Below are 26,046 nucleotides of genomic sequence, written 5' to 3'. Positions count from 1 at the left end.
AAGATGTTAGATAAGAAATAGTACTTTACAACTTATACACATATTGGCCAAATTAAGCCTTATAGATAAAATACTGCAAGCTTTATAAGATCACAGAAGTAAAGGTTATGATTCCTTGATATGTGTAAGGAAAAGGTAAACTGGAGTGCTATGAAGATGTAACAGAGAAAACAGCTGCTATCTGAATGTATAAAACCATCAAATAAACCTATTTGTATTATCCAAGACCTAATTGTTAGATGAAAGAATAGTAATGAATTCGAAGTATTTGATATTATTTCATAACTATATAATGAAATAATAAATTATATAATAAAAATAATGAAGGCCAGCTTTTGCATAACAAGTAATATGGCCCAGAAACAGTAAAAAGAGCAATAAAAGGGTACTGAGAAAAGGCAGTGCATACTTCTAGGATATTGGAGGGAAAAATCACTGTTAGATACTTTATTTCCCAAGCTAATGGCCTGGAATACTATGTGTGGGAGCCAGACCCATGAAAGTGTTTGGATGTCCACCTCCTAACTAGCTGCCTAACTTGCCATTGGCTATAAAGATACATATTTAGGACAGTAAAATGCTGAAATGATCTCTCCCAAGAAATTTGTGAGGCTGAAGTATTTAAAAGCCAGAAAACACTCTTAAAAAAAGTATGTTTGAATCCAGCAATACTAAAACACCTAATGAAACTTTTCTAGTATCCAAATGCTGTTATCTACGGAAACAGACTTGCATAATCAATTAATTAATCATTTAAAGAGTTGATTAAAAAACACCTGTATTTACAGACAGTTAAAATACTAGGTTAAACAATATAATCTGTAGGTAACATACTCCAGCTACTTGTAAAAACACTGAAATTGTAATTTCTACAATTCCCAACAAACAAGCTTTTTCAGGTTCATATACATCTATGGTAATAAACTAAGCTTTTTTAGCTACATTTGTTGATTTTTCTCTGCTCTATTAACTGCCCTATTATAAATAAAACCTACATTAATATAAAAAAATTTACTCATTTTTAAGAGAGGGAGGGGAGTTAAGGGAATCAAATGTCCAGCAACACATTTTTGGCAGTGACTGAATAAAATCAGCTGGAAGAGACAGCTGCATCTGACAATGTATCAGGAAAAACAACCCAAGCTAAAGATGTTTAAAAGATAAGACAGAAAGGTACGGGCCTTTTACTTGTTTTTAAACTTATTTTTAAATGTTGAGGGGCATTAAATTCTACAGATTGGTCATTCCCAATAACATACAACATCCCACTACTCTCCTGTAGCAGTTGTGTTTAAAACTGAGGATTTTGGCCTACAAAATTTAAAGCCATGTTCTAGGAAAAAGAACTAAAGTGCCATTATAAACATGTTAGCATAATCAATCAAATACTTGCTGCATAAAGTTGTCTTAACTGGAGTCTATTTGAAATGCTTTTGTGTACACAGGGGACATAAATATTTTCTTTCATGTTTTGTTTAAAATGAACCTTCAGACAATAGCTGAAAGTGTGAACAAATGCACTTACTATCAAAAGTAAAGTTACTTCCCTACATACTTGCTACAATATGGGGAAAAGCAAGTTACTTCAATGACAAACAGACAATTCAAAGGAAGTAACAAATGCCCTGTGGTGCCCAAGTGCTATATCTGCAGAGGAGAGATGAAACAAGGGACAGTATTTTATTTACTAGAAGGTGAGCAGAAACACACAGAAAAGTGATGATGCTCTTGATTCCTCTTTAGAAACAACCTAAAAGAACACATGGTCTCTCTTGGTTTTCAAAAATTTACTTAGCTTTTAATTACTGACAGCTGCATGAACTTTGATTTATGGGAAGCTTAGAACTAAACACACTTAAGAGTAATAATTCTATCTGAAGTCATTATTTTATATATATATATATATAATTGAATGATCAGTGCAGTATTTAAATGCCTTTCTCACTCAGATGTTCCATCTTTCAAGTGCCAGTATCACACAGCCATGTCTAGATAAAAGAAGAGCTCCACATTTTCATCAGCAACACACTGCTTTAGAATAAGCTGTCTCTTGACAACTCTCCTTTGAAGGACATTCACACAAGGTCTATCCCTATCTGACTTGACTGCTCCACTTTCAAACCTCTTATGTCTGTGCTGGTTTAGGATGGGCTAATTAATTTTCTTCACAGTAGCTGGTATGGGGCTGTGTTTTTGATTTGTTCTGCGAACAGTGTTGATAACTCAGGAATGTTTTAGCTGTTGCTGAGCAGTGCTTGCAGAGTCCAGACCTTTTCTGCCTCTCATCCCACTCCACCAGTGAGAAGGCTGGGGGTGCCCAAGGAGCTGGGAGTGGATACAGCCAGAACAGCAGACCCCAAGTGACCAAAGGGATATGCCGTACTATATGACACCACACTCAGCATATAAAGCTGGGTTAAGAAGGAGAAAGGGGGAAAGTTTGGAGTGATGGTGTTTGTCTTCCCAAGTCACGGTTGCATATCATGGAACCTGGCTTTCCTGGAGATGGCTGAACACCTGCCAGCCCATGGGAAGTGGTGAATGAATTCCTTGTTTTGCTTTGCTTGCATGCACAGCTTTTGTTTTACCTACTGAACTGCCATGTTTGCACCCTGCAAGTAGCTCTGTAGCTCTCATGACAGTCAATCAGTTTAGATTTCAATTTGAGTAATAAAACTCAAAAAAGTAGGAAAAAGAAGACATATTACATAAACAGGATGGAAGTTATTTCCATGTGAAATGCTACAAAAATCTAGAAAAGTTTTGTTGGTCTTTTAGTACCAATTTAACAATACGGAATAATCTATTTTCAGAGCAAAATCTGAATATTTGACAAATCCATGGTTAAGCCAGTCAAAGAGAGAGGTTCAATTCCTCATCTGTAGAATTCAAATCAGAGTTACTTATTCCAGGCCCAGAGCACACAGCTCAACAATGTTATCTGTCTTGAAATAAAAGCCAAAGAGTGAAACACCAACAAAACATCTATATTGGCATTCTTCCACAGAAATTATTCCCATCAGCTTTAAAAAAATAAAAAACAGGAGACAGAAGTAAACCAGGGGTTACTGTACTGGAACAAAGTATTGCATTTACAAACAGACAGCAAGAAAATCATGTGCCAAACAATATGATCGAAGCACCAAAATCTGCTACCACATATTATAATCAGTTAATGATTAGAAGAGATATGCTGAAAAGATGTATGTGTACAAGGACATATACATTAAAGTGAGGAGGGTAAGCACCATCAACCTTCTTGATCAAGCCTCCACCCAAAGCACAAGTTCTTACAGGAAGTTTATCTACTGTCAGGGAAGTTACATGTTTTTGTTCTTTTTTTTCTTTACTCTTAGAAGTTTCTCTTTTGTAACTATCTGAAGTGCTTTGGTAATTTTACATAATTATCAACAAATACCCTGGTCACTCCATCTTCCACTAAAACACAGCCATATGTGACAGTTAAGTTCAGAAACTAATTAACATCAATAGCTCGAAAGTTAAAAATACAAAGTCAAAACCTCTCTAAATTAAAAGCTACATAACTAATCACCGACAATGGAATTTTTTTCCCCTCTGAAATTGCTGTCTTGAATGAAGGAGAAAAAAAATTCAGCTCTCAGGATCAGGAACTCTGAAATGTCAGGGAAGCCTGTGCTAATAAACATGTAAGCATAATTAATTCCAAGGGTTTCTCCTTTACCTCTACAGACATTACTGACAGCAAAACACAAAACTTCTCTTGTCCATAGCGTGGAAGAGGCTACAGCATGCAGGACTGAACAGGGTATGGATGCTGCACACTTCTGTGTGTACAGCTACAACAGCGCACAGGTTAATCAAAAATATTCCCTGGAAAGTACAGAAAGAAGCAATTCAATAAAGGAAGCAGCTTTTTCGTGGAAGTCTGGTACTGTCTTACACCCTTCCCTTAATCTCTACATTCACTTGCACAGAGATGGGCTTACCATGGATTTGACAGGCTTGGCAAAATCACCGTGGAAAGAGGTCATAAAGGAAGCACAACATACGGGGACATCATGGAAAAGTAGAAGAGAGGAATGTACAAGGCTGTGCACACAAAGGCAGTGCATAATTCCAGAAAAAAAACATCAGAAAACCCAACATGCAAATGAAAAAAAATCTGCTCTGGTCTCTTACCTTGCTGTCAAAAAGATCAGTCCATTTTGTTGTTTCCCAGAATGTCTCTGTCAAAGCTTCCGAGCAGCTCTCATGATCCTCATCTTTGCCTTCTGCATCACTGGAAGCAGCCCCTTCTTGGGTCTGCAGATGAAGAAGTTGGTCAGCCAGTGCACTGCCCTTTCGACAAAGTGCATCCACTAAAGTACTCTTCTGTTTTTCCATTTCACTAGGGAAAGAAAATACAGTATGAAAAGTATTTAGGGCCTTTTGCAAATACCTCCTTAAGAACAAAAACAGTGCTAACTCAGTTTAAGTTTAAAAGTTTACAGTAGTTAATACACACTGATGTCATGATGATTTTTTGCCTTTTCTTTTATACCCGTTATACCTTTTTACAGCTTCTGTATTCTTAGTGCTTTTTGCCTACATTCTTGGACTTGTTTGTTCAGCTAGGAGACTGAACATTTTAGAATCTTCATAAGTAAGGGTTGATGTGCCCCAGACCCCAAGGTCCTCTCCAGAACACATTCTGTAAATTAAGATAGAACTATCCAGGGGAAGGCTCCTTGGGGAGGGGGGCTCATTCAAGCCTCTCATTGGAGAATTTTTGATAGATATGCTAATTAGTAAAACCTATAATGTTATACCAGATCTTTTGACAGTGGGCATTGTGGTGTGCATTTCAGCACATTCCACCTGGACGTGTGCACCTAAGGATCCTTAAAATAAATACCAAGGTAAAATCCCTTTTCCTTTCTAACCGTATTTGACTCTTGATTTTAAGACCAGAAAAAGGCATCGGTACAAAATGAAAATAAGCAGAAAGATAATTTTTAAAGAAAGGCTATTTACTATAAATTAAACTAATCATAAAAGATTACCTAAAGACACTATTCATTAAAGATACTCAATCATTCTTCTGCATATGAAATGCCTTAGATGACTTAAGGCAAGGACAACTCAGGATTCTAAAAGTAAGCCAGGATCTAGAAATACAGCTTTATAGTTCCTGGCTTTGTAAACAGAGAGTGAAATCCACCACTAACATAAGCAGATACAATTCTGCTGACTTCAAAGGAATTGCATCCATTTAAAGCATTGAATTTGGTGTTCAATTTCAGATGTTATATTCAAACCACATGACCTAATGGATCAACTTACCAAGAAATGTTTAGAATGAAGTTTATTATGTCAAGGCTTTGCTTTTATATCAGCAATTCTAGAATTACACACAAATCTGAATTCAGGATAGCCAGAACAGACAGACTAGCTTTACAACTGAAATCTGGTATTTTATAGATAATCAACATAGATGCATCTCCCATTTTAAGGGCCTAATATTCAGATCTGCTGTTCTGTTACTAAAACAGCACCATGCTACACACAGCAAAATCCATCTCCATCTTCTCTTATTCTCTAGCCTAAGGTGTCACCTTCAAAATACTGTCTTCCTAAGGATATATATAGTGATAGCACAGAGGAACAATCTAAAACTAAATAAGAACAATGGGTCTCAAAAATACTCTGAAGCACATGATCACACTTTTCACAAATGAAATTTTTTGCAAGCAGTTACTTCTTAGGCTGGTGTAAATTTTGTCTTCAAACACAGATCTGAAAGGTTGCAAAACAAAGAAAAGGCAGATAGCATTCAAACAGATACTTCTACTGATACTCCAGTGGTCCCTCTGATCTTAGATTAAGCTTGACAAAACAACTTAATATCCCATTTTTCTGATACATTTACATCCTGAAAGCACCCCTGTTTATTTTATTGAATAAATAAAAAATTGGAAGTTTCAGTGTCCCTGCATTCTGGAGATATAATAAGAGAACACAATAATTGTATAGTCATATTTTAAATTGCCTGTGCCACAATAAAATAATACAAGCTATCAAAAAAAGTTACAGTCATTCCATTTCTTACATGCTGAGACAAAGTACATAGACTATAGAAATAGGATGCAGGAAAATTATTTACTGGGTAGGTACTTTTTTATAGTAGTTGCATCAGGCCTAGGATCAGTCTTCATGGCAAAATATACTGCTAATGCTGTTTGATCAATATGAGAGATTACTGTATTTGCAGCTTCAACGATTTCATCAAGTCTTTTCATTCGCTCCTAAAAGCAGAATACAAAAAGATGTTCAGCACCATGAAACCACACTACTTCATTGTTGATTCTACTGACATTAGGGTGATTGCAAAGCTATGCAGAAATAACATTTGATAATTCAACATGCTCTTTTCTCCACTTCATTCAAATTTTGCTTAAAGAACTCTGAAAACTCTTCAAGATTTCCTGCATGCTTAGTCCATTTCACTGAAAACAAACTGAAATAGGAGGTTGGTATAAGCAAAATGCAGAGAAAGAAAATCACCTTTCAGTACAAATCAGTACTCTTATATAATGCAGTGGTTATTCAATTCAGAAATAAATATCAAATCAGAACCAAATAAAAAGAAAAATATTCAAGCTAGTGGCATATGCACAAAAGTGTTTGTCTTCAAGATTAAAAAAAAAAAACCCACATGCAAACTGTTCTGTTCACAGCTCCTATTTTTGAGGACAATGATGGAAGAACCTGGATTTAGCTGTGTCACTTTAGGGGGTAACTGTCCTCAGTTGTCCGAGTCATGCTGCTAGGAGAAATTACCAGTGCAGAAGAGGAAAAGAATTGGGATGTGTGTTTGTCTCAGTAGCCACCATTCAGAATAAAACTGTTGTAGACTAAGTATGCAAGAAAATTTACAATCTGTTTAACTGAACAAGGCATAACTTGATGAGCAAACACACTCTGGTTAGGCATCTTTTCTTTTATTCTGCTGTGGGATTAAGTAAATCACACTCAAGGGAGGCACCTGTCACTCTAATTAGAAATTTCTGCTTTTTAATACTGAGTACAGTCACTTCAATTTCAAATGTATACAAAGAAAGGCTCAGTTGCTTAAGCTACATGGATGTATTGAGACAAATCAAGTGTAAGAAGTGCTAAATAACCTTTTCAGAATCCAGCTGATGAAGTCTTGCAACATACAAAGGAAGATGATTAGGAAATGCTTCTTTCAACTCACTATACATGTCAGTGGTATCCAGCCTAGAAAATAGAAGGATATAGCATGAAAGACAGATTTTGAGTATTTTTGTGAACTTCAAGCTGCTTCAAGCTTGTGTAGTAATGACAGCAGACATACTTGGTCATCCACTGTATTTTTAGGTCTCTTAAAGCTTCAGCAAATTCTTCTTTTGCATCTTTTTCTTTTTCCTGTTCTTTTTCTTTCTCTTTGCTGCCATTTTTACTCTTTGATGGTGATGGTATCAGATGATAGTGAACAGTAAGGACATCCTGGAGGTGGGAAAAGAGACACATACTGAGAGGGATACAGTACATTTTTTTCTGATGTCATATGAAAGCTACATCATAGCCAGCAACTACTCTGAGCTACACATACAGTGAGTAAGGGTTCTGAGAGCAAAGATATTAGACAGTAAAAATTCAGGAACTCCTTTAAGTTTTTATTCTAAGCAATGCAAGAATGTAAATATTAAAACAGCATACTAGGTATAAGAAAAGAAAGCCTAAAATTTAGCCACTTTGACATTTTTACATTCACATAATTTTACATAATATTAGTTAAGGAATAAGGAAGGTGTTTTTCTGTTTGTTTGTTGATAAAAAAGCAGGTAACTTGGTTAAAAGGCTAAGGGAAAAAAGACAGAGATCCTATTCTACAAATCTGGCAATAAACAAATGAATAAAGATGGCTGAATTCTAAAAAATAATACCACAGTAGGATAAACATGAAACATGTCACAGGATATGCTTATTCCTCCCAAGATACTATTTCTTCCATGTGCATACTGATGCATCCACAGTCAACTGATTTCCAGTTTGCTGCCACAGACTTTCCAGTTTCACCTGTATCTCTGTTCTAATTAAGTAGACACAACAGCAAGATTTTTTTTTTTAAACCTTAAATGATAGCATAGAAATATCACTATAGTTTGAGTTCATGCTACACCAGTCAATAACCACCATGAGAAGATCAGTTACAGCTATTTAAAAGGAAAATCCTAACTCAGACCATGTTCTTGAAGTTACATAGAAGTTTGCAAATAAGGTAGCATTAGATTTCATTCATTGCTTCTAAAACATCAAACTGCTGAGTGAGGCCATTTTGTTCTTTTTGGTTTTAACGTTGCAATCTTTAAACAAGCCTCTACCTACAGAGTGAGGGCACATATCCCATTACTTTACATATCAGATATTTCACAGAGAATATCATGGAAGTTTAAATCCTCTAGATACCTCTACTCTGTTTCAACACGGTGCAAAATATTGAGCCGCATGCTCAATTACTGTGGCAATTTAATTATTCTTACCAATTATTCCAGAATACATTTGTGGGAATACTTCCCATAAACCAAGTCAGTGCTGTGTAATAAAATGAACCCTTGTGTACAAGATGGAGTTAAAGTTACTTAAATAGCAAGTAAAAGGGTGACAGAAACTGCAGAAAGGGACTTCAATATTACACTTCTGAAATATTCAAAAATCATGATGCAGAAAAATTTTATTTGAACTTATAGTTCAAACAGAACAGCATCTTGCTGTGGGTTACTGAACACAATACTGGTAAAAGTGACTACAATATCCCCTTAGAACAATTTTTCCAGCTTTAAATTTAAATACTTTAAATATTTTTAAATACATTTAAATATTTTTTGAAAACTAGTTTAGATAACTAATCTGCATTAACATGTAGCTTTCACAGAACTATCCTGCACACATGCATTTCAAGTATGAAGTGCACGACCAGTCAGTACACCTAAATGAGCCTCCAGCAAGACCTAGGCCAGAGCATGACAAAACAGGTCATGGAAGTAAGTACACACAGGAAGAGGTCAGGAACATGGTATGGGGCTCACTAAGGTAAATATTGTTGCAGAAAGCAACAATACAGTTCACTAAAGCAAACCAAACATTCTAAGAAGTCTAATAAGCTAATTCAGCACAAAAATCTTAATCTACAATGTTTTCTAAAAGATGTCCTCCCTCTATTGAGACCAGTATTTTCCTACAAAAGAAACCTGACTTTCTAAGAAATACTCTTCCAATAAATGAGGATTTCCTTCTTGAAAGTCCTTTTTCATTTCACTTGGCAACGTATTTTTGGAGTTACATATATAGATGACCTCTGCATTCTCAAGCCTTGTCTATATGAGAAGGCTCTGTAACTCTGATTTAAGTTTCAAACCAAACATAATTGGATTAACAAAATCTCACTTATGTGGATGAACACTTGCATTTTGAGAGACTAATCCCATGTAGCTAAACCATCAACAGTAAAATGTCATCTCCCCTTTCTCTCACATAGGTACTTTTGGTCTCATGAGGTTCTGCAAGCCTTACAAGCTATGACCATTGAAAGGAAAACAATGACCTTCAGACCCAGGTACCCTACTCTCAAAAGAGCTTACAGAGCACACTTCTCCACAGACCTCAAACTTAATTCATGGGATAAATAAAGTTTAGGTGTTTATCACATTTAACTAAACTATTACAAGGCCTTAAGATGGACTGAAGGCTTCTTTATTTATTTTATCTGCAAACACTAGGATCCATCTATAACACTTAGTAACTCCCCAGATACCAGAAGATTTCAGAATGGCACTGTCATTGCCATTACAGAAACATAAATCATTAGAGACTAAGGAGAAGAAAGGCAGCTCTTCACAATTCAGCAGTTCAATGTGTTTTCTTATTCAAACTTCTCTCTGACAGGAACAGAATTCCTAGAGTAGTGTACTGGATTTCATTTTATATATAACTATAAAAAGATACAGAGCTATAGACAGAGAAAGACAGCAAGTGAGCATATTATCCACTGAAAAAATTTCTTTAAGGAAACTTTCAAATTATCCTCTAGAAAGATACGCAGTATTGGGAAGCACACAGGATATGCACTTTGGTCAGTGTACTCTGTGGAGTATCATAATCCTCACTGGGTTTACTTTTAACTACAAACTGCACACATAAACAAGCACAGTGCCCTCAAAACAGTCACCTTTTAAAAGAGGTTAATTAACAGTTAATTTGGCTTCCAAATTTCTATTTAGATTTCTCTCTGGTGTTTTAACATCTAGTACTTTACATGTAAAACACATATAAAACTATTGTTATTTGTACTTCAAAGCATTCGCAGCAAAACTAACCACAGGAAAAAGAGCTCCCTCTAGGAACACATCCCAGGTCTCATTTTCCATTTAGTAAGTATCTTCATATTAATGCCTGTCTGCACATAAAGATGAATATACATATGGAATCTGAATCTGTTTTAAGAGGCCTACAATTTGTGCAGTGTTGCTTATTTTTATGGCAACTCTCACTTAATAGAAAATTAATTAAGCTTCTTGAAGTCACCAGGCAGGCTTACACAAAATTTTATCAGACACATACTGCATCCTATTTTTGAACACCTCATGATTAAACAGGGATAGTATGTTAATGCTCAAAGGAAGTCACCCTTTTTCATTTGACTTCACAATGGTATTTATTAGTCTTCCACTAGTACTTATCAATACCTGCATAATGCATTTCTTGCTTCAAATTGGAAGAAAGGATAGCAGAATAGGGAGAAAGTTGTAGAAACTTTCCATCCCTTGGCTAATTGTTACATATTGCTGTTCAAAAGTTGCATTATGTAAACCAACAAAAAATTATTCTTACAGACCAGAAAAAGTCAATGATATGTTTTTCATTCTAACTATGTTCTGGACAAAGCTTGAAGACAAGTAGAAAAAGTCATCAGATTGTAACTGCATTACAAAGGAAAACAAAGACACCTGTTTATTATGTGGAGAGAACCCCTTAACATTTTTGTACAGTTATAAAAGAATTAACTGTCTTTGGAAAACTAGGCTGCTATTTCCTGGCATAACCACAAACTGCTTTTATGCAAAATCAGAGATGCAGTCAGGCAGACTGAAACCTGCTGAACGTCTGGGGCCAGAGGGTGATCAGTGACACACAGTTGGAGGTCAGTAACTAATTGTGTGTCCCGGGGTCAATTCTGGATTGAACCCTGTTCAATATCTTCATTAATTACCTGGATGATGGGGAGGAGGGCACCCTCAGCACGTTTGCTACTGACACCAGACCAGGAGGAGTGGCTGATATGCCAGGAAGTCTGCTGCCATCCAGAGGGAACTCAAAAGGCTGCAGAAATGGGCCCAACAGAAGCCTCATGAAGTTCAACAAAGGTAAGTGCAAGAACTGGAAAAGAATAAATCCAGGCACAGTACATGCTGGGGGCCATCCAGTACGAAAGTAGCTTCGCATCGTGGTGGGCACCAGGTTGAACATGAGCCAGCAGCGTGCCCTTGTGGCAAAGAGGGCTCCTAATCTTACAAGAGGGCCTGGACCTGTCTTTGAAAAACATGAAAAATCTACACATACTTTTTTGACTGTCTACATCACAAAAGAAACATATAAACAAGTTTTCTGTGCTGATAAACATCTTAACTGCATGTAAACTTATGACAGGGCAAGGTCAATATCAAAATTTTTAAACTAGGAAGGCCTCTGAGTTGCATTCTCAGCAAAATGTGTTAATTAATAGAGCTCTTGCAGAACAATGCTCTGAAATACACAGGTGTTTTATTTCACAGAATATACCGAGTTGGAAGGTACGCAAGCATCATCAAGTCCAACTCCTGGCCCTGCACAGCACCATCCCCTACAGTAAAACCATGTGCTCAAGAACATTGCCCAAACGCTTCTTGAACTCTGTCAGGCTGGTGCTGCGACCACTTCCTTGGAGAGCCTGTTCCAGTGCCCAACCACCCTGTGGGTGAAGAACCTTTTTCTAATATCCAATCTAAACCTCCCCAACACAACTTCAGGCCACTTCAGGTCCTGTCACTGGTCACCACAGAGAAGAGACCAGTGCCTGTGGCTCCGCTTTCCCTCACAAGGAAATTGCAGACTGCAATGAGGTCTCCCCTCAGTCTTCTCTCCCACAGCTGAACAGACCAAGTGACCTCAGCTGCTCCTCATGCAGCTTCCCCTCCAGGCCCTTCACCATCTTCATTGCCCTCCTCTGGACACCCTCTAATGGTTTCATACCTTTCTGATATTGTAGCACCCAAAACTGCACACAATATTCCAGGTGAGGCTGCCCCAGTGCAGAGCAGAGTGGGACAATCCCCTCCCTTGCCCGGCTGGTGATGCTGTCTGTGCCTGATGCACCCCAGGACAGGGCTGGCCCTCCTGGCTGCCAGGGCACTGCTGACTCATGTTCAACTTGCCATTGACCAGGTCCCTTTCCATGGCACTGCTTTCCAGCATCTCATTCCCCAGTCTGTCCATACAGCCAGGGTTGCCCCATCCCAGGTGCAGAATCCAACACTTTCCCTTGCTGAACTTCCTATGGTTGGTGATTGCCCAGCCCCCTATTTTGTCAAGGTCTCTCAACAGGGCCTTTGTGCCTTCAAGGGAGACAACAGCTCTTCTCAATTTAGTATTATCTGCGGACTTGCTCAGTATCCCTTCCAGTCCTGTGTCCAAGTCATTGATGAAGATGCTGAAGAGCACAGGCCTGAAGATGGAGCCCTGCAGAAATCCACTAGTTTATTTGCTGCTAGTACACTGATTAGTAATGGAATTACTAATCCATTAGTAGATGGAAGTAACAAGAAGGACAGTTTTTATCTGGGCTTGGGTGGTTTTACTGCTCAGATCTGAACACAAATCTCTGTTCTAAAACCAAAGGAAAAAAACCCCAACAACCAAAAAAAAAAACCCCAAAAGACTACAACCTCTGGAATCTGTTTAATAGTTTTGTTATTCAAATTGTATTATTATGAGAGTTATTCCCTTGTTAGAGATTCACTTAGTGAAGATCTTATACCCTATTCAACAGGAAGCCATGCATTCACAGGGGATTTTAAATTATCTTTCTAAAGGTGATCTGCATGATTTTCAGGTATGAAAATAAAACTCAGCAACGTACACTAAAATCCTGCTTGGAAAGCCTGATCACATTCCCACACGCTTATTACACCAAGACCAGAGTAAGTTAGCAGGTTCAGCTTCCAGCTCACTATTCACAAAATAATGGACTGGACACATGACTATAAACAATATTAGTCATAGTTCTTAGGTCTTACTTCTAACAAGAATCCTGACTAATCTGCATGTCACTCGAGAACAAAGTACCTTGAAATCAACAGCAAGTAAATACCCTTACAACTTAAGAACAAGAAAAAACCCAGTAATGTTATGTAAGTAGTCTAGTAAAATATTTTTTTGCATCTTTTAAACAAACTCGTTTCACACTCTGCTGGCAAATTATTGTATGACCTGATGTGAAAATATGAGAAAGCACAATATTAAACACTGTTATATTAAAAGTCACCCCCTTTCTAAACTATCTTATACACGCTCCAAAATTCAGTCTGTGAATATTACTACCTGCTACATGACTGTATAAACTCTAGCTTCCTACTGTATACTTTTTGTGGCCGTAAAGAAGACAACTCTCAATTTAGTAGACTGGGAATATAGTTAGATTTCAATTATTCAATTCAAATTAAAGTGTTAGGTTCATATTTAACTCTTAACCTGCAGACAAAATAGGCAGAAATGCTTGCCACAAAAAATCTTGAGCACAAACACTGAACATTTCTGAGTATTTAATAACATGAAAAATCGCAGACCACTAACACCACATGCATTTTTACAGCACTTGTTGCAGAAGTATACAGATGCACACGTGCCTCTCAGCTATGTGTTACAGTAGTGTTTTGTCATTCTACCAGTAAACATACTTAAGGTGCTGAAGTAAGTAACTCAGGTCTAAGCAGGTAGATGAAGGAGACAAATTAAAAACCAAGACTGGTAGACAAATTCTTTAAGTCATATGCAAAAAGACTTCAGTATATCTTTTTCAAAAACTAATATTCAGTACCTTTTTAAATTTTCCTTGTCGCTTTGCTGCAGACTGCCCCTGGGAGTTAGAATAACATACTGTAAGAAAACATGCACACACCACACAGGATGGAGACACCTTCTCTGTACAATTAATAGTTATACTTCCAACCTACAGATTTCCAACCTATAGAGAGTCACATCTATGATCAAACATGCTCTTAAAGCATGCCCTTTCAGGTTTTTAAAATTAATAAACCAATGCATCACTGCATATACAATCCATTACTCCTGCAATATAAGCAAGTGTTGTTAACCACTTAGCTTCAATTAATAAATTACAGAAATTCAGCCTTAGAATTTTAGCTTTTTGACTGTTTAGTGGCATTGTTCTATTTCATAATAAATATAGACAAATTAAGATACATTTTCCCTTACCTTGCATCCACCCACTGACTTAGAGACAACTTTGCTGCCTAGTCCTCCTTTTTTTGTCTCCTGGTACATATTGAGGTTCACTAAAGGCAGCAGAAAGTATCAGATGCCATTTGATACCATCCTTTTTCCATTGAAATATGATCATAAGAGTAATGCTTTATACTATGACATGAGAGACACCTCAGCTAGAATGTCCTTCTGTGTAAGATCTCAAGTATTCCCCATCACATGAAATTTGACAGGCTGTATCTACCTATCTCCTGCTTCCTATCCCAGAAACCACTGTACATAGCCACTTAGTCTGGTTTTAAAATAGAACATGCAAGAATTGCAAACAGTAGTTCAAGGAAGCGCACAGTTCTAGCTAGGGAAACTAAATTAGACTAGTGTAACTGATTTATCATGGATTTCATAAAAGCACATTTGCAACCTTGCAGGAATCACAAATATTAAACTAGGTGTTTTAGAGCTCCTAGTTACTGGGTTTTTCCTCACTGACACATAAATTCTCCTGATACATTCTCACCTGCAGTTACATGCAATCTGCCCCAAAAGTACTAGCTACAATCAATTCAGATTGAATTAACTAAACTTTTATGCTCAACAAGATCTAAAGGTATATGCCAACCTACTCACAGAAACTTATTTTCTATGAAGATGTATTCTAGTTTCAGATGTTGTTCAGCCATATCTAGTGGTATATGGACACAGATCAACTACCTCTGAGTACTAACAATCACCAGGATTGACTAAAATTTAGTCTCAGGCTTACCATCTGTTTAAAAACAGCTAAGGGAATCTTCTAAACACTGTAGCACCAGATACACAGAAAAGTGACATGGTTACTATAATCACTGTTGCATTATAGAGTCATACAAGTTAAAAAAACATTTTTCACAGGATGCTGTGTTATGAACAAAAAGATGCTTCTTTTTCTAGCATCACACACAGAGATCTTATACCATTTTGTTGAAGCATACCGTCATACTAGTGGTTGACAACATCAGTGTGTAGCAGGTAAGAAAATCTGTTTATGTATTTGAGTCAGCACAATTCCTACTACTTGGTAGTGGTAACATATGTGTTTAGAAAGCACGTGTTTTTGCTGAAAATTGCATGCAAGCAACAAAGAGTCTTACAGAACCAACATGCACGTAACACTATATGCACGTATTTTTCATTCAAAAATTACATTAAGCTAGGGAGTTACAGATGTTCAATTTTAAAGGCTGCACACCAACAAAAAAGCAGTTGCTTATAGAAATAAAAGATTTCAGAGTAAAAGAATTAAAACTCAAAATTTAGAAAATGCAATGAAATTTGAAATTAGAAGATGAAAATAATAATAGAACTACTTAGAAGTTATGCTGACTTTATAGTGAAACAACTGCTTCTAAAACGTATTATGTTACCAAATCTAATGCTCTTTAAAGTGCTAACTCCACACAATACAGCACTTCCTGGCATGCCATTTGCTCGCTAGAAAGAATTTCAGAAAAACCCCCGTCATCCATTCCATATACTCACAGCTTTCTTTCCAAGTTCTGTTTTAGACAGAGTAAGACTTCCTGCAAGATAACATCCTGGTCCTGCTCCTTTAGGTATTCTGTTCAAAGAAAGTAAGCCCAGTGTTAAACCCAGGTTCACTAAGGTTTCATGGAAACTACAATAAAGAAGCCAAGCAGGGGAAGAGCGACACAAGGAATTACCAAGCCTGGACAGGTAGACACTATTAAAGTATCATTTTAGTGAGGTGCAGAGGCAGTTGCCTAGATGCAATGAGAAAAACAACTTCATAACTTACTTGTCATCAGGCAGAGAAGTAACAAAGAATGGCTGACTGTGTTTTGGTGGTAACGTCAAACTGTTGGATTTCTTCTTCCCTAAGAGAGCAAGGCTATGGTTTTCATAAATATCTAAGCTCAAGGTACTAGACAACCTGTGAGAAACAATAAAGGGCAGGTCTTTGATGCGATCCAGCTCACTGTTCTGCTCATGACGAATTTGTAACCGAATGGTATAATCTCCTTTTTCCAGTTTCACAGAATACTGAAAGAAAGAAGTTCTCATAAATGTCAAGATTAAGTATTTCACCAGTCATAAAAAACCCCGAAGCCCAGAAATAAGGCAGTCATGTTCTTGATCCTTATAGCTCTAGCCATTTAAACTATACCAGATTGCTTGGTTTTGGAATCTCCTGAAAACAAGAGTGTTTTCAAGACATGATAGCAACCAAAACACATTTTGTACTGACTGAAAAAGAAATTAAGTTTTCAGACCACGAGACAGGCTGACATAATACAGTATTAAAATAGGAACAAATTAACTGTTAAAATAATAATCAGAATTCCTGTTAAGCTTTCACTTCAAAACCTCGGCAGGTTTGCCTTAATACACTTTCAATTTACTATGTTGGGGTGCTTTGCAGTTTAGACCACAAAACATCTTCTCCTGTCCCAAACACTCTACCAATTTTCACACCAAGGGACTCAGTATTCCTGTGAGATGCAGTTTAAAGAGCTGCCAGATTCTTTGTCCTGAGCTTGTTACTCAGGAAGATGCAGATATTGTCTCCGTTATTTTAAAAAATCCCAAAAAAACCCAAAACAAGCAACAACAGAACTAAAAACCAGGAAAACAATGCAATTGCTGAAAATAATTTATAAACTTTAAAGCATGTCTCTTGAAACTATCTTTTGTACACTTCCAGAATGATCAATCTATCAAAGTTAACATTACATTGATGATATTCAACTGTGATTTTAGATTGGTAAAAAACAGTTTCAAAACAAAAAAATTATGAAAAAAGCTTCTTTTGTGATTTTTTTTTCTTTTTTTCATTTCTCTCTACTTCCCCCATGATCCAGACACACAGTCTGTTACAGCAGAGATTGCCACAGAGGGTAGAGTATCTACAAGTGTTGTGCAAGAGATAGCAACAGGAAGTAAAAAAAGCTGAAGCATTAAAAAAGCTGTTTGAAGATATCAACAGCACAGAGGACAACATTCATGAATACAGAAGCCTCTGCTCTATCAGCACACAAGTCAGACTACAGGAGAAATAATGGATCCTTTCCACCTTGCACAGAAAAGTTTAAGGTATTGTCTTTGTAAAAAAACAAAATAAAGAACGACACGATTTTGAATTCATTTCTTGAGAAGCACCAAGCAAAATCATAAGAAATCAGAAGTTAGCAGCTTTTCTTCTTTCTCCTTCCTCAGGAGAGAAAAAAACCCAACATGTTCTATTCCATGGACACACATCTGAGTTTTTTTGATAGAGATGCATCATCATTGAACCTTCTATGTCTTCTTGTGAACATATAAGAACATTAAAACTACACATCAAGAAATGTTAAGCGCTAACAAGAGGCTTGGGAGGTGAAAAAGAATGAACGTTTTTACAGTCTGCAGCAAACAGAAGGAAAAAGAAGTACATTACTCTGTACCTGGTGTGGATAGGCATCTCCTGAACCCATTTGTCTTTTGTTCTGGTCAAAAATAATCCAGAGCTGACTATCAAACTCAGATTCGTACAACAATTCACAAAGAAGTGGACAGCTTGGAGTTACTTCTCCACTCTTAGGCTATTAAAAGAAAGGTTAAAGCATTTAATCTACTACAGAATAAAACAATTACAATCCTTACATACATATTCAAAGAGATAACTAAGCTGTAGCCTGTTTCAAGCAACAGTCGCTTTTAAAGTGGACCGAATGGAATTTTGACTGTAGAGCATCTAGAGTGTGAATCTAGACCTCTTTTCTGAGAGAAAGCTAGTTAAAATTAAGACCTGGTTTTAGAAAACATGCTGTGTTTATCAATAACTTTAAAAAAACCAACTACCATAACCCTTACCTGATGGAAGTTATAGGTCAAAATCATCTCATACAGTTGACGATTATTCGGTAAAATATCTCTGGAGCCCAAAGGTTTTATTTTTGCACTCACTGGTCTGCAGTTAAACAACAAAAGGTACTCTTGAGAAACATGTATCTTCTATCAAAATTTGTCTTGCTTAAGTAGAAGCATGTTCTGAGGTACAACTGAATTCAGCACATGCCATAACATCTCATATATTGTAACTATCAAAGCACCATAAATTCCTCAGTTAAAACTAATGTCAGTCCAAAAACAAGGTTTACTGACACTACAGACACTGCTAAAAAAAAAAAAAAAAAAAGCCAATGTAGTAAGCATATCTAAATGCTCAAAATTAAAGGCCATTAAAAGTTTAAGGGGAAAAAAATGTCAGGTTCCGTTTCTAGTATCCATGCTGAAATCAGTACTTGTATTCATAACTGAAAGATTAATGGCACTGCAATTAGAAGACAGAACAATTGGTAATTCCTTGTTATAGAAGGTTATATCTTCAGAGAATGTAAGAAGCCTTACAGAAATCTGAGTAGTAACACAGAAGAATGTACACTACGGAGTGTCTATGTTAACTCAGATACAGTTGGGAAAAGCAGCCAAAGTTCAGGGCAGCCAAACATTTTAGACCTTAAACATCAAAGGCTATAAACAAAACAATAATGATATAGGAAAAATCTCAGCTTCAGAAATAATAGCAGAATCAGGGTGGTCTGGCATCATTTAAGTTTACATTTCATTCATTAAATCAGGCAACTTTTAACTACGTGATCAGAATTTGTTTCCAAGATTCTGTCAGCGCTTTTATCGTCAAGGGCACAGAGTAATCACCCAGTAAGATATGGGTGCTGGCTGGGTCAGACCACACGTCCATTTAACCCAGGTTTCCTGGTCTGGCAGACACTAGATAGACTGCTGACAGAAGTCTTAAGAACTGAGTAATACCACACACGATATGTCTCCCTAACATTCACCCTCCCTCCAAGCACTTGAAACGAGAGACAGAAGGAAAAGCCATACAGTAATTTTTCCTCTGTGTTATAATTCATTAGTTCATTCAAGAGACACTATTCATGCCTTAATACATAAATATTTCTCCATTGTTTACTTAATTGCAGTTCATTTACTGTCAGATGAGTGCCTTAAATATTACAAGGAGTAAAGAGCATTTCCATTTTCCAAACCAAGAATGAGGCAAAGCTATATTAAGGGACAGCTTTATTTCCTCACTTAGGGCACATCGAACGGATTATTTCTGAATCTAACATTAGGTGATATGTTCATTAAACTCCTGGCAACCTCAATTCCACTTACAAGTACCCAAAAGCCCCAGACAGAGCCCAAGGCTCCACTGACAGACCCAGATAATGGAAAACTTTGGATTACTGAGCACTGTGAAATTGTCTGCCCCACATCTCAAAAGTACCGCTTAAACCATATGGCAGTTCTTTATCCTTCTGAAGTGACCAACTTTAATAACTGTTGCACTGTAGAAATTTTCCAGCAAAGTTTTTCCTCCAAATCAGCATGTGTCAAACTGACAAGGTAAACACAGCTTTTCATAAAAAAATCTGGTCAAGATTCTACAAAAGCACTTTTAATAAAGCAAGAGAGAGAGGACAGTCTTCCCAGGTCTAAGTTTGGCAGGATCCCAAGCAGATGCTTAGGGGAAAAAAAAACCACCACAAAAAAAAAAAACAAAAATGAAAAAACAAAAACAAGAAACAGTAGCAGGTAGTAACTCCAATAACTCTACAATTTCCTTCTTTAGATATTAAAGTACCTTTTACCTCTAAGTGTCTGGAAAGCGTAGAATATTTTTGTAAATTTTTCTTCTTTCAAGTTAGCTTAAGGAAAGTAAAGTTTTTGAAAAAAGAGAATGCTGACAAATTAATTGATGCTTCCAAAGCCACTTTGAATTTGACAGGAATATTTTTGTAATCCTGAATTTCACTGCTACAGTGTTACTGTTTTAACTCAACATATGAGGAGGTTTCCCAGTCTCCCAAAACAGTTCCCCAGAAACTCCACCTGAGCGTTTGAACCCAGCTTTTCAGATTTATGCACGGAGCAATATCTTCGTATTTCAACAGGGACTGAACATCAAACCGTACGATGCCTTCTGAAGCGTGCTAGAAGAAGAGTATAGAACAATTATGCTTCTGTGCACTTACAACATCAGATGGGGACCACCTGCTATGACCCTCAAAAATACAACATAAGCTATAATTATTTATTCTTTAACAAGTAATACTGTGTCATTTTGAAAGCGTCACAAGTGCATCTCTATTTTACAACAGCACATAATACTGGGACTTGCAAAACTTTAGCAACTGGAGCTGAAGTTTTATTTATCCATTTTTTCCCCTTCCTAATTTAAATACTTTGTACAGAACTGGTAAGTCATACTTCAAGTAGGACTATCTTTGTTTGTGCATTTGTGATGATTTCCTTTCAATATTTAATATTCTATATTGTATATATTGAATTAAAACAAGTATTTTATGGTGCTTCCTAGGACTATTATTAGAGAATAGATTAACTCTGCAAAAGAGAAACAATACTGCATACATAGACTTGGTGATGGGCAAAATAATTAGAAAAATTTATTTCTATCCCGTAACAAAGACACTGAGCACTATTAAAATTTATTTTATGAAAGTTACTGATGCTCAAAAAGGAAGGGCAAAACTGTTTGCATTATCTTATTTTTCACTGTCCATTATTCATTTGGTGTAATCCTGCTGGGCTGGGGGGCAGCTGCTGTGCACACCATCCCCAACAGCTCTTTCTTTTCCTACTCTACCAATTCAAGACCTGGTACCTTAGCATACTGCATCCACTCTTTCTTCCTCAGTTTATTCAGCTCTTAGAGCCTGAATACATCCGAATTCCCCCATGGGACAGCTATAATTTGCTCTGGCCTTTAGCTGAAAAAAAGGCAGGAGCCAAGACAGATTAGCATAGTGCTGCTTCATGTAGGTACCAGCTCTCAAAGAGCTCTCTCCTAAGGTGGGCAGTGTCGAGTCAAGCCAGGTTGCATAGGACAGCAAAGAACATAGGACCAAGACAAAGTACTCTAAATAGCATACTAACATTTTAAGCAACTTTTTCAATCCTTTAGTATCACAGAACATGAGGAATCATGACACTGCCCCACCCACTGTACCTTCAACTGCCCTAAATGATACATCTCAAATCAATCACCATATCTCAATAGAACACTGAACAGAAAATAAATTTTAATGAATTTTTACTCTGAATATGGTATTGAGAGTGCTGGTGTTTTAGCAACAAGTCTAGATATTCAAGTTCAAGAACTGTGGTCCCAGCAAAGTTTATTTACATAAAACACTTGGTACTGTAAGCATATTTATATTTTCAGCCTTTTAGGACGTTTTTTCTACTGGTGTTGAGTTTAGGGGTTTTGTTTGGGTTTTTTTCTCTTTTTTTCACTACTGGTTTATAATGAAAAGGCATAGAAAAAAATCATAAATAATGGTAACTGGCATTTCTCTGGGACTGAACTCCTATTTAACAATTTTTAAGAGAGAACATGAAAGTCTCACGTACAAAAATACTTCTACTGTTTCTAAATACAGGCAAGAAGAAAAGCTATTTTTTTCTGAGTTACTACAGGATTTCACAATAATTCAATACAAGCACTCTGGAAAACTTACCATGTTTAACTGAGGAGCAGCACAAAGTACACCATGGAAAGAAATTGTGTAATTAATGCTAACATCGCTAAGGCTTGCCCACCACCGAGCAACACAAAATTCAATGGTTTTTCCAGCCTGGGTAACAAAAGCACAAAGTTAGACTCCAGCTCCCATCTTCCTCTTCTATTGACCCCAGCCTCCCTCAGCCCAAGCCAAAAAAAAAGATCAGAATACAATTCAAAAGAGACCTCTTATGTCCAGTTTACTCCAATTGTATAGATTTGTACAGTACCAAGTAAGACAGTATACTTGGCTCAGGAAACACAAAACTCCAACAAAACAGCATGACTGACAAATGCCTCAAAACAGAGTGCCAGGGAGTACTCTACGCTGTAGGAGTACCCTACACAGAAAGGTACTGCTGTTAAATGTTCTGTCTTCCATTCTTATCCTTCAAACCAGGTGGACAGGTTAGTTCATAGATCAGTTTAATGTGTGTCCCCTAAAAACAGGTATTAGAAAAAGAGATCTCACTCTCTGCCTAAGTAAGATGACATGAAACTTGGGAGGTTTGGGTTAGTTTTGTTTTTGTCTGGTTGGTGGGGTTTTCTGGGTTTTTCTTGTTTCAGTTTTTAAAGAACGTGATAAAATTCATGTGTCAATGGGACCAACACAGCTTACAGTCTCCCACATGACATTTTTACAGAGGGCAAGTGACTGAGTAGCACAGAAGTTATAACTATTCTTAGGCCTTAGAGCTATACAACTAAACTGAGCAAAGCAAACTTGACAAACTTGAGAAGAAGGCTCTGCTACCCACACCCCTGAACTGATAGCTCATTCCCTGATGGTTCTGGACTCCTGAGCTAGCATTACCCAGGCTAAGACTGCTGTACCTAGGATGTATGAATGTGAGCCAGTCAGTTACTCCCTTCATCTTCAAGATGAAGATGTCCCAGATAACTGCATTAAACACTAAAGGCAAAATATGCTGAACTATCCAACAAGTCATAGTTCCTATTTGAAAGGGAAACAAACTGCTTTGTATAATCAAGTACAAACAAACTGAAGAGATTAACATGTATGATATTACCAAATAGCTCAGAAACACTAGCAAGCTATTAGAGATCTTCTCAAAACTGAAAATCAGATGCATTCACTACTGTAGCAAACACACAATGTCTTGGGTCTGAGGTTTTTCTTAGGAAAAAAAAATCCCAAATAAGTTATGTTATACTGCACTGATACATTACTTTATGTACCCCACCCTTAAGGTAACTTACTAAGACAGGAAATGCTTCAGTCACTGTGCCTTTTTCTGGTAAGGATGAAAATTTGTAGAACTCATGACTTCTGTATGCTTTTTGTTTCACAAGCTGAACAGCATGAAGTACAAACTTGGCAGTCACATCAGCTGAACATGAACACACAGTCACTTCTAGATTAAGGAAAAAGAAATTTCGACTGAAGACACAAATTTTAAAAGAAAAGCAGAGATTCACCAGAGAAATACTACTTTCATGAGTAGTTTTTATGCTAAGAAGTTATGCAGTACCCCAAGTGGCTCCATATGTGAAAAATGCTTGTATCAGTTAATTTCAAAAGCCCTTTCAGGTTAAAGGAAAACCAGCTAAGTTCAGAGGATGAAAAGAGAAACATGTCTCGATTAAATGGTCAAAATTAATCAGATATACAGATGATACACCTGTACTAAGAAAGACTGTTGAATTCCAAATTAAGAGTCTTATCACTGACTTCAGTCTAAATTAAAGATTTTTGAAAGGATTATTGCTTAGTAATCTCACAAAGACAAGGAAAAAAAAAATCCCTTTTTTCCCTCCTTCTTGCAAAATTTTGAGCTTTTTACCCATTGTGAAAATCACATTTTCTTCAGTTATGACTTCTTTCAACACTACATCCATACACCTTAAAAGCTAAATAAACCTCAGACATTGATACTTTTCCATAAACATGGGGCATTCTTCCAGGTACACACAATAACTTCAGATTGTTATTGGCTGGTTTAAGACTTAGAATCAAGATCCTACTATGCCAAAAACTGTGAAATAACTCAAAATCACTCCTCTAAGAGCTTAAAAATCAAAAAAATATTTACATATTCACAGGCCAAACCTTCAGTATTTATTCAGGCAGAACTCAAAATTATTTAAAACCAACTTTGTCAAGTCTGACAGATGCAATTTTCTATTTATTTAATGTGGTTATTTTCTTTACCAGCCCATGTAGCTCCCTGTGGAACATCAATGAAGTGCCTTCGGATCTGACCAGGTTTAAAATGAACATCTGTGTATGTCAGGTCATAGCTTGATGATTCATCTACTCTGTATGTCAAAAGGAAAACACAAATAGCAGTCAAACAAGCTATGAAGCCAATTTCTGAAGCATTTTTAAATGCAAAAATACTCTAAAAATGTGTAGAATGACGATATTCAACACCAATTATTTTAATCCTTCTAGTAAAGAATCCAACAGCACAATGTATCCAAAAAATTTAAAATGTCAGCTCCACCACACTATGTAAACACCTTCCCACCTCCCTGAAATTAGTGTTTAAACAGAAGTATCACAGAATCCTCATTTTCAGTGGATCTGCTTTTCCTGGCCGAGTGAATTGCCACTGAAATGAGCTAAGGTATAGAAGTAGCAATATTTCCATGAACGAGTTAGAGAACAGTTACTTTTTCTTTCCCCCTTAGGGCAGATTGTCCACCAAATAAGTTTAATAAAATACTCTCCTTCTTTATCAACATCACTTAAGTCTTATGTTTAAACCAATGACAGGCACAGTACCAACTCTAAACTTACTGTATTGAAGTCATGATCAAAGCTTATCCCAATGTACAATGGCCAAATAATGCCCTCTGGCCCTATGTACTCTCATTCACCAGGTAGAAATGAAAAACCAATCTCCAGTTGACCTACATACATGAATAGTACATTGACTGACAGTTTGGTCAACAAGCCAGAAGGCATCTGTATGCTGATGGACCAGGAAGCTGCTGCTACTGCCACTGGTGGCTAAGCCCACCAGGAGACGCTGCTGTCATGACCAAAGCTATAAAGAGCTGCATAAGTCTGCTGTAAGAATCTTTTCAGCTGTTTGTAGGAAGTTCAGGAACTCTCAGAGTTCTGGATTTACTGACCTTGTGGGTATAACAACAGTGATTGGAACTCTGAACAGAGGGCCTGCATTAGGTGTTGCTGTATCATATCCACACACCTAACAAAGTAAAATACAAAAACATAAAATCTTTGGTCAAAATCAAACTGTAGAAGACAACATTCAGCTTAAACTAGTTGCAGAGTATTTTGAATCTTTGTAGTTATCACTGAGGAGAAAAGGTCATTTGACCACTATCACCATAGAAACAGTAAAACACCAACAATCACTGAGAAAAAAAAAATTTTTCCCATTTTGACTCATTTCAATCCTTCCTCAAAAATTTTCAAGCTTTCAACCCATATCTGATAGCCCCTATATAAAAAGCTCAGCTTTGTTTCAGCTCAGAATTTGTGTCAGGCTTATTTTAGTTCAGCTAAAATATTTTTTATTGCTATATAAAAAATACTTTTATCCTTCTCTCCTAGGATTATGTTTGAAAAACTACAGTTTGATTTACCGTGACTTTCATAGTCAAGCTTTAAAAACTATCTCTGAAAATCTGTTCAATCAGAGAATCATTTGGTTTGGAAGGGACCTTATCAATCGCACAGTTCCAAACCCCCTGCCATGGGCAGGGACACCTTCCACTACACCAGGTTGCTCAGAGTCCCATCCAACCCAGCCTTGAACACTGCCAGGGATGGGGCATCCACAGCTTTTCTGGGCAACCTGTTCCAGTGCCTCACCCCACTCACAGTGACTTTGATAAAATGTCCTCAGTGGTACCATAGAAGACTTGCAATTCTAAACATCTCAAGCAAACTTCTAAAGAGCAAGCTGGTACCACCTTCATTATGACCAACCACAATGCAA

General features: G+C 36.9%; 1 protein-coding gene across 2 annotated transcripts in view; it reads right to left on the bottom strand.

Annotated features, from left to right (window-relative positions):
• Positions 1–26,046, bottom strand: part of TPP2 (tripeptidyl peptidase 2) — a 53,023-nt gene that overhangs the window by 3,810 nt on the left and 23,167 nt on the right. Inside the window, exons 15-28 of one of the 2 annotated variants that reach the window (XM_048295904.1) lie at positions 25,214–25,290; positions 24,285–24,391; positions 23,333–23,487; positions 22,068–22,184; positions 20,419–20,519; positions 18,373–18,469; positions 17,964–18,101; positions 16,319–16,563; positions 16,042–16,120; positions 14,117–14,155; positions 7,340–7,491; positions 7,146–7,242; positions 6,136–6,266; positions 4,162–4,369 (exon numbers count right to left, since the gene is read on the bottom strand). In XM_048295904.1, coding sequence (XP_048151861.1) covers positions 4,162–4,369; positions 6,136–6,266; positions 7,146–7,242; positions 7,340–7,491; positions 14,117–14,155; positions 16,042–16,120; positions 16,319–16,563; positions 17,964–18,101; positions 18,373–18,469; positions 20,419–20,519; positions 22,068–22,184; positions 23,333–23,487; positions 24,285–24,391; positions 25,214–25,290 — 1,743 coding nt within the window. The remainder of the gene's footprint in view (positions 1–4,161; positions 4,370–6,135; positions 6,267–7,145; positions 7,243–7,339; positions 7,492–14,116; positions 14,156–16,041; positions 16,121–16,318; positions 16,564–17,963; positions 18,102–18,372; positions 18,470–20,418; positions 20,520–22,067; positions 22,185–23,332; positions 23,488–24,284; positions 24,392–25,213; positions 25,291–26,046) is intronic. The other variant, XM_048295905.1, reaches the window with a different exon arrangement.

Source organism: Corvus hawaiiensis, chromosome 2 (assembly GCF_020740725.1).
Source record: "Corvus hawaiiensis isolate bCorHaw1 chromosome 2, bCorHaw1.pri.cur, whole genome shotgun sequence".
Classification (NCBI taxonomy): domain Eukaryota; kingdom Metazoa; phylum Chordata; class Aves; order Passeriformes; family Corvidae; genus Corvus; species Corvus hawaiiensis.
Note: the sequence above shows the minus strand (reverse complement) of the source record. Positions and strands in the feature narration are given on the sequence as shown.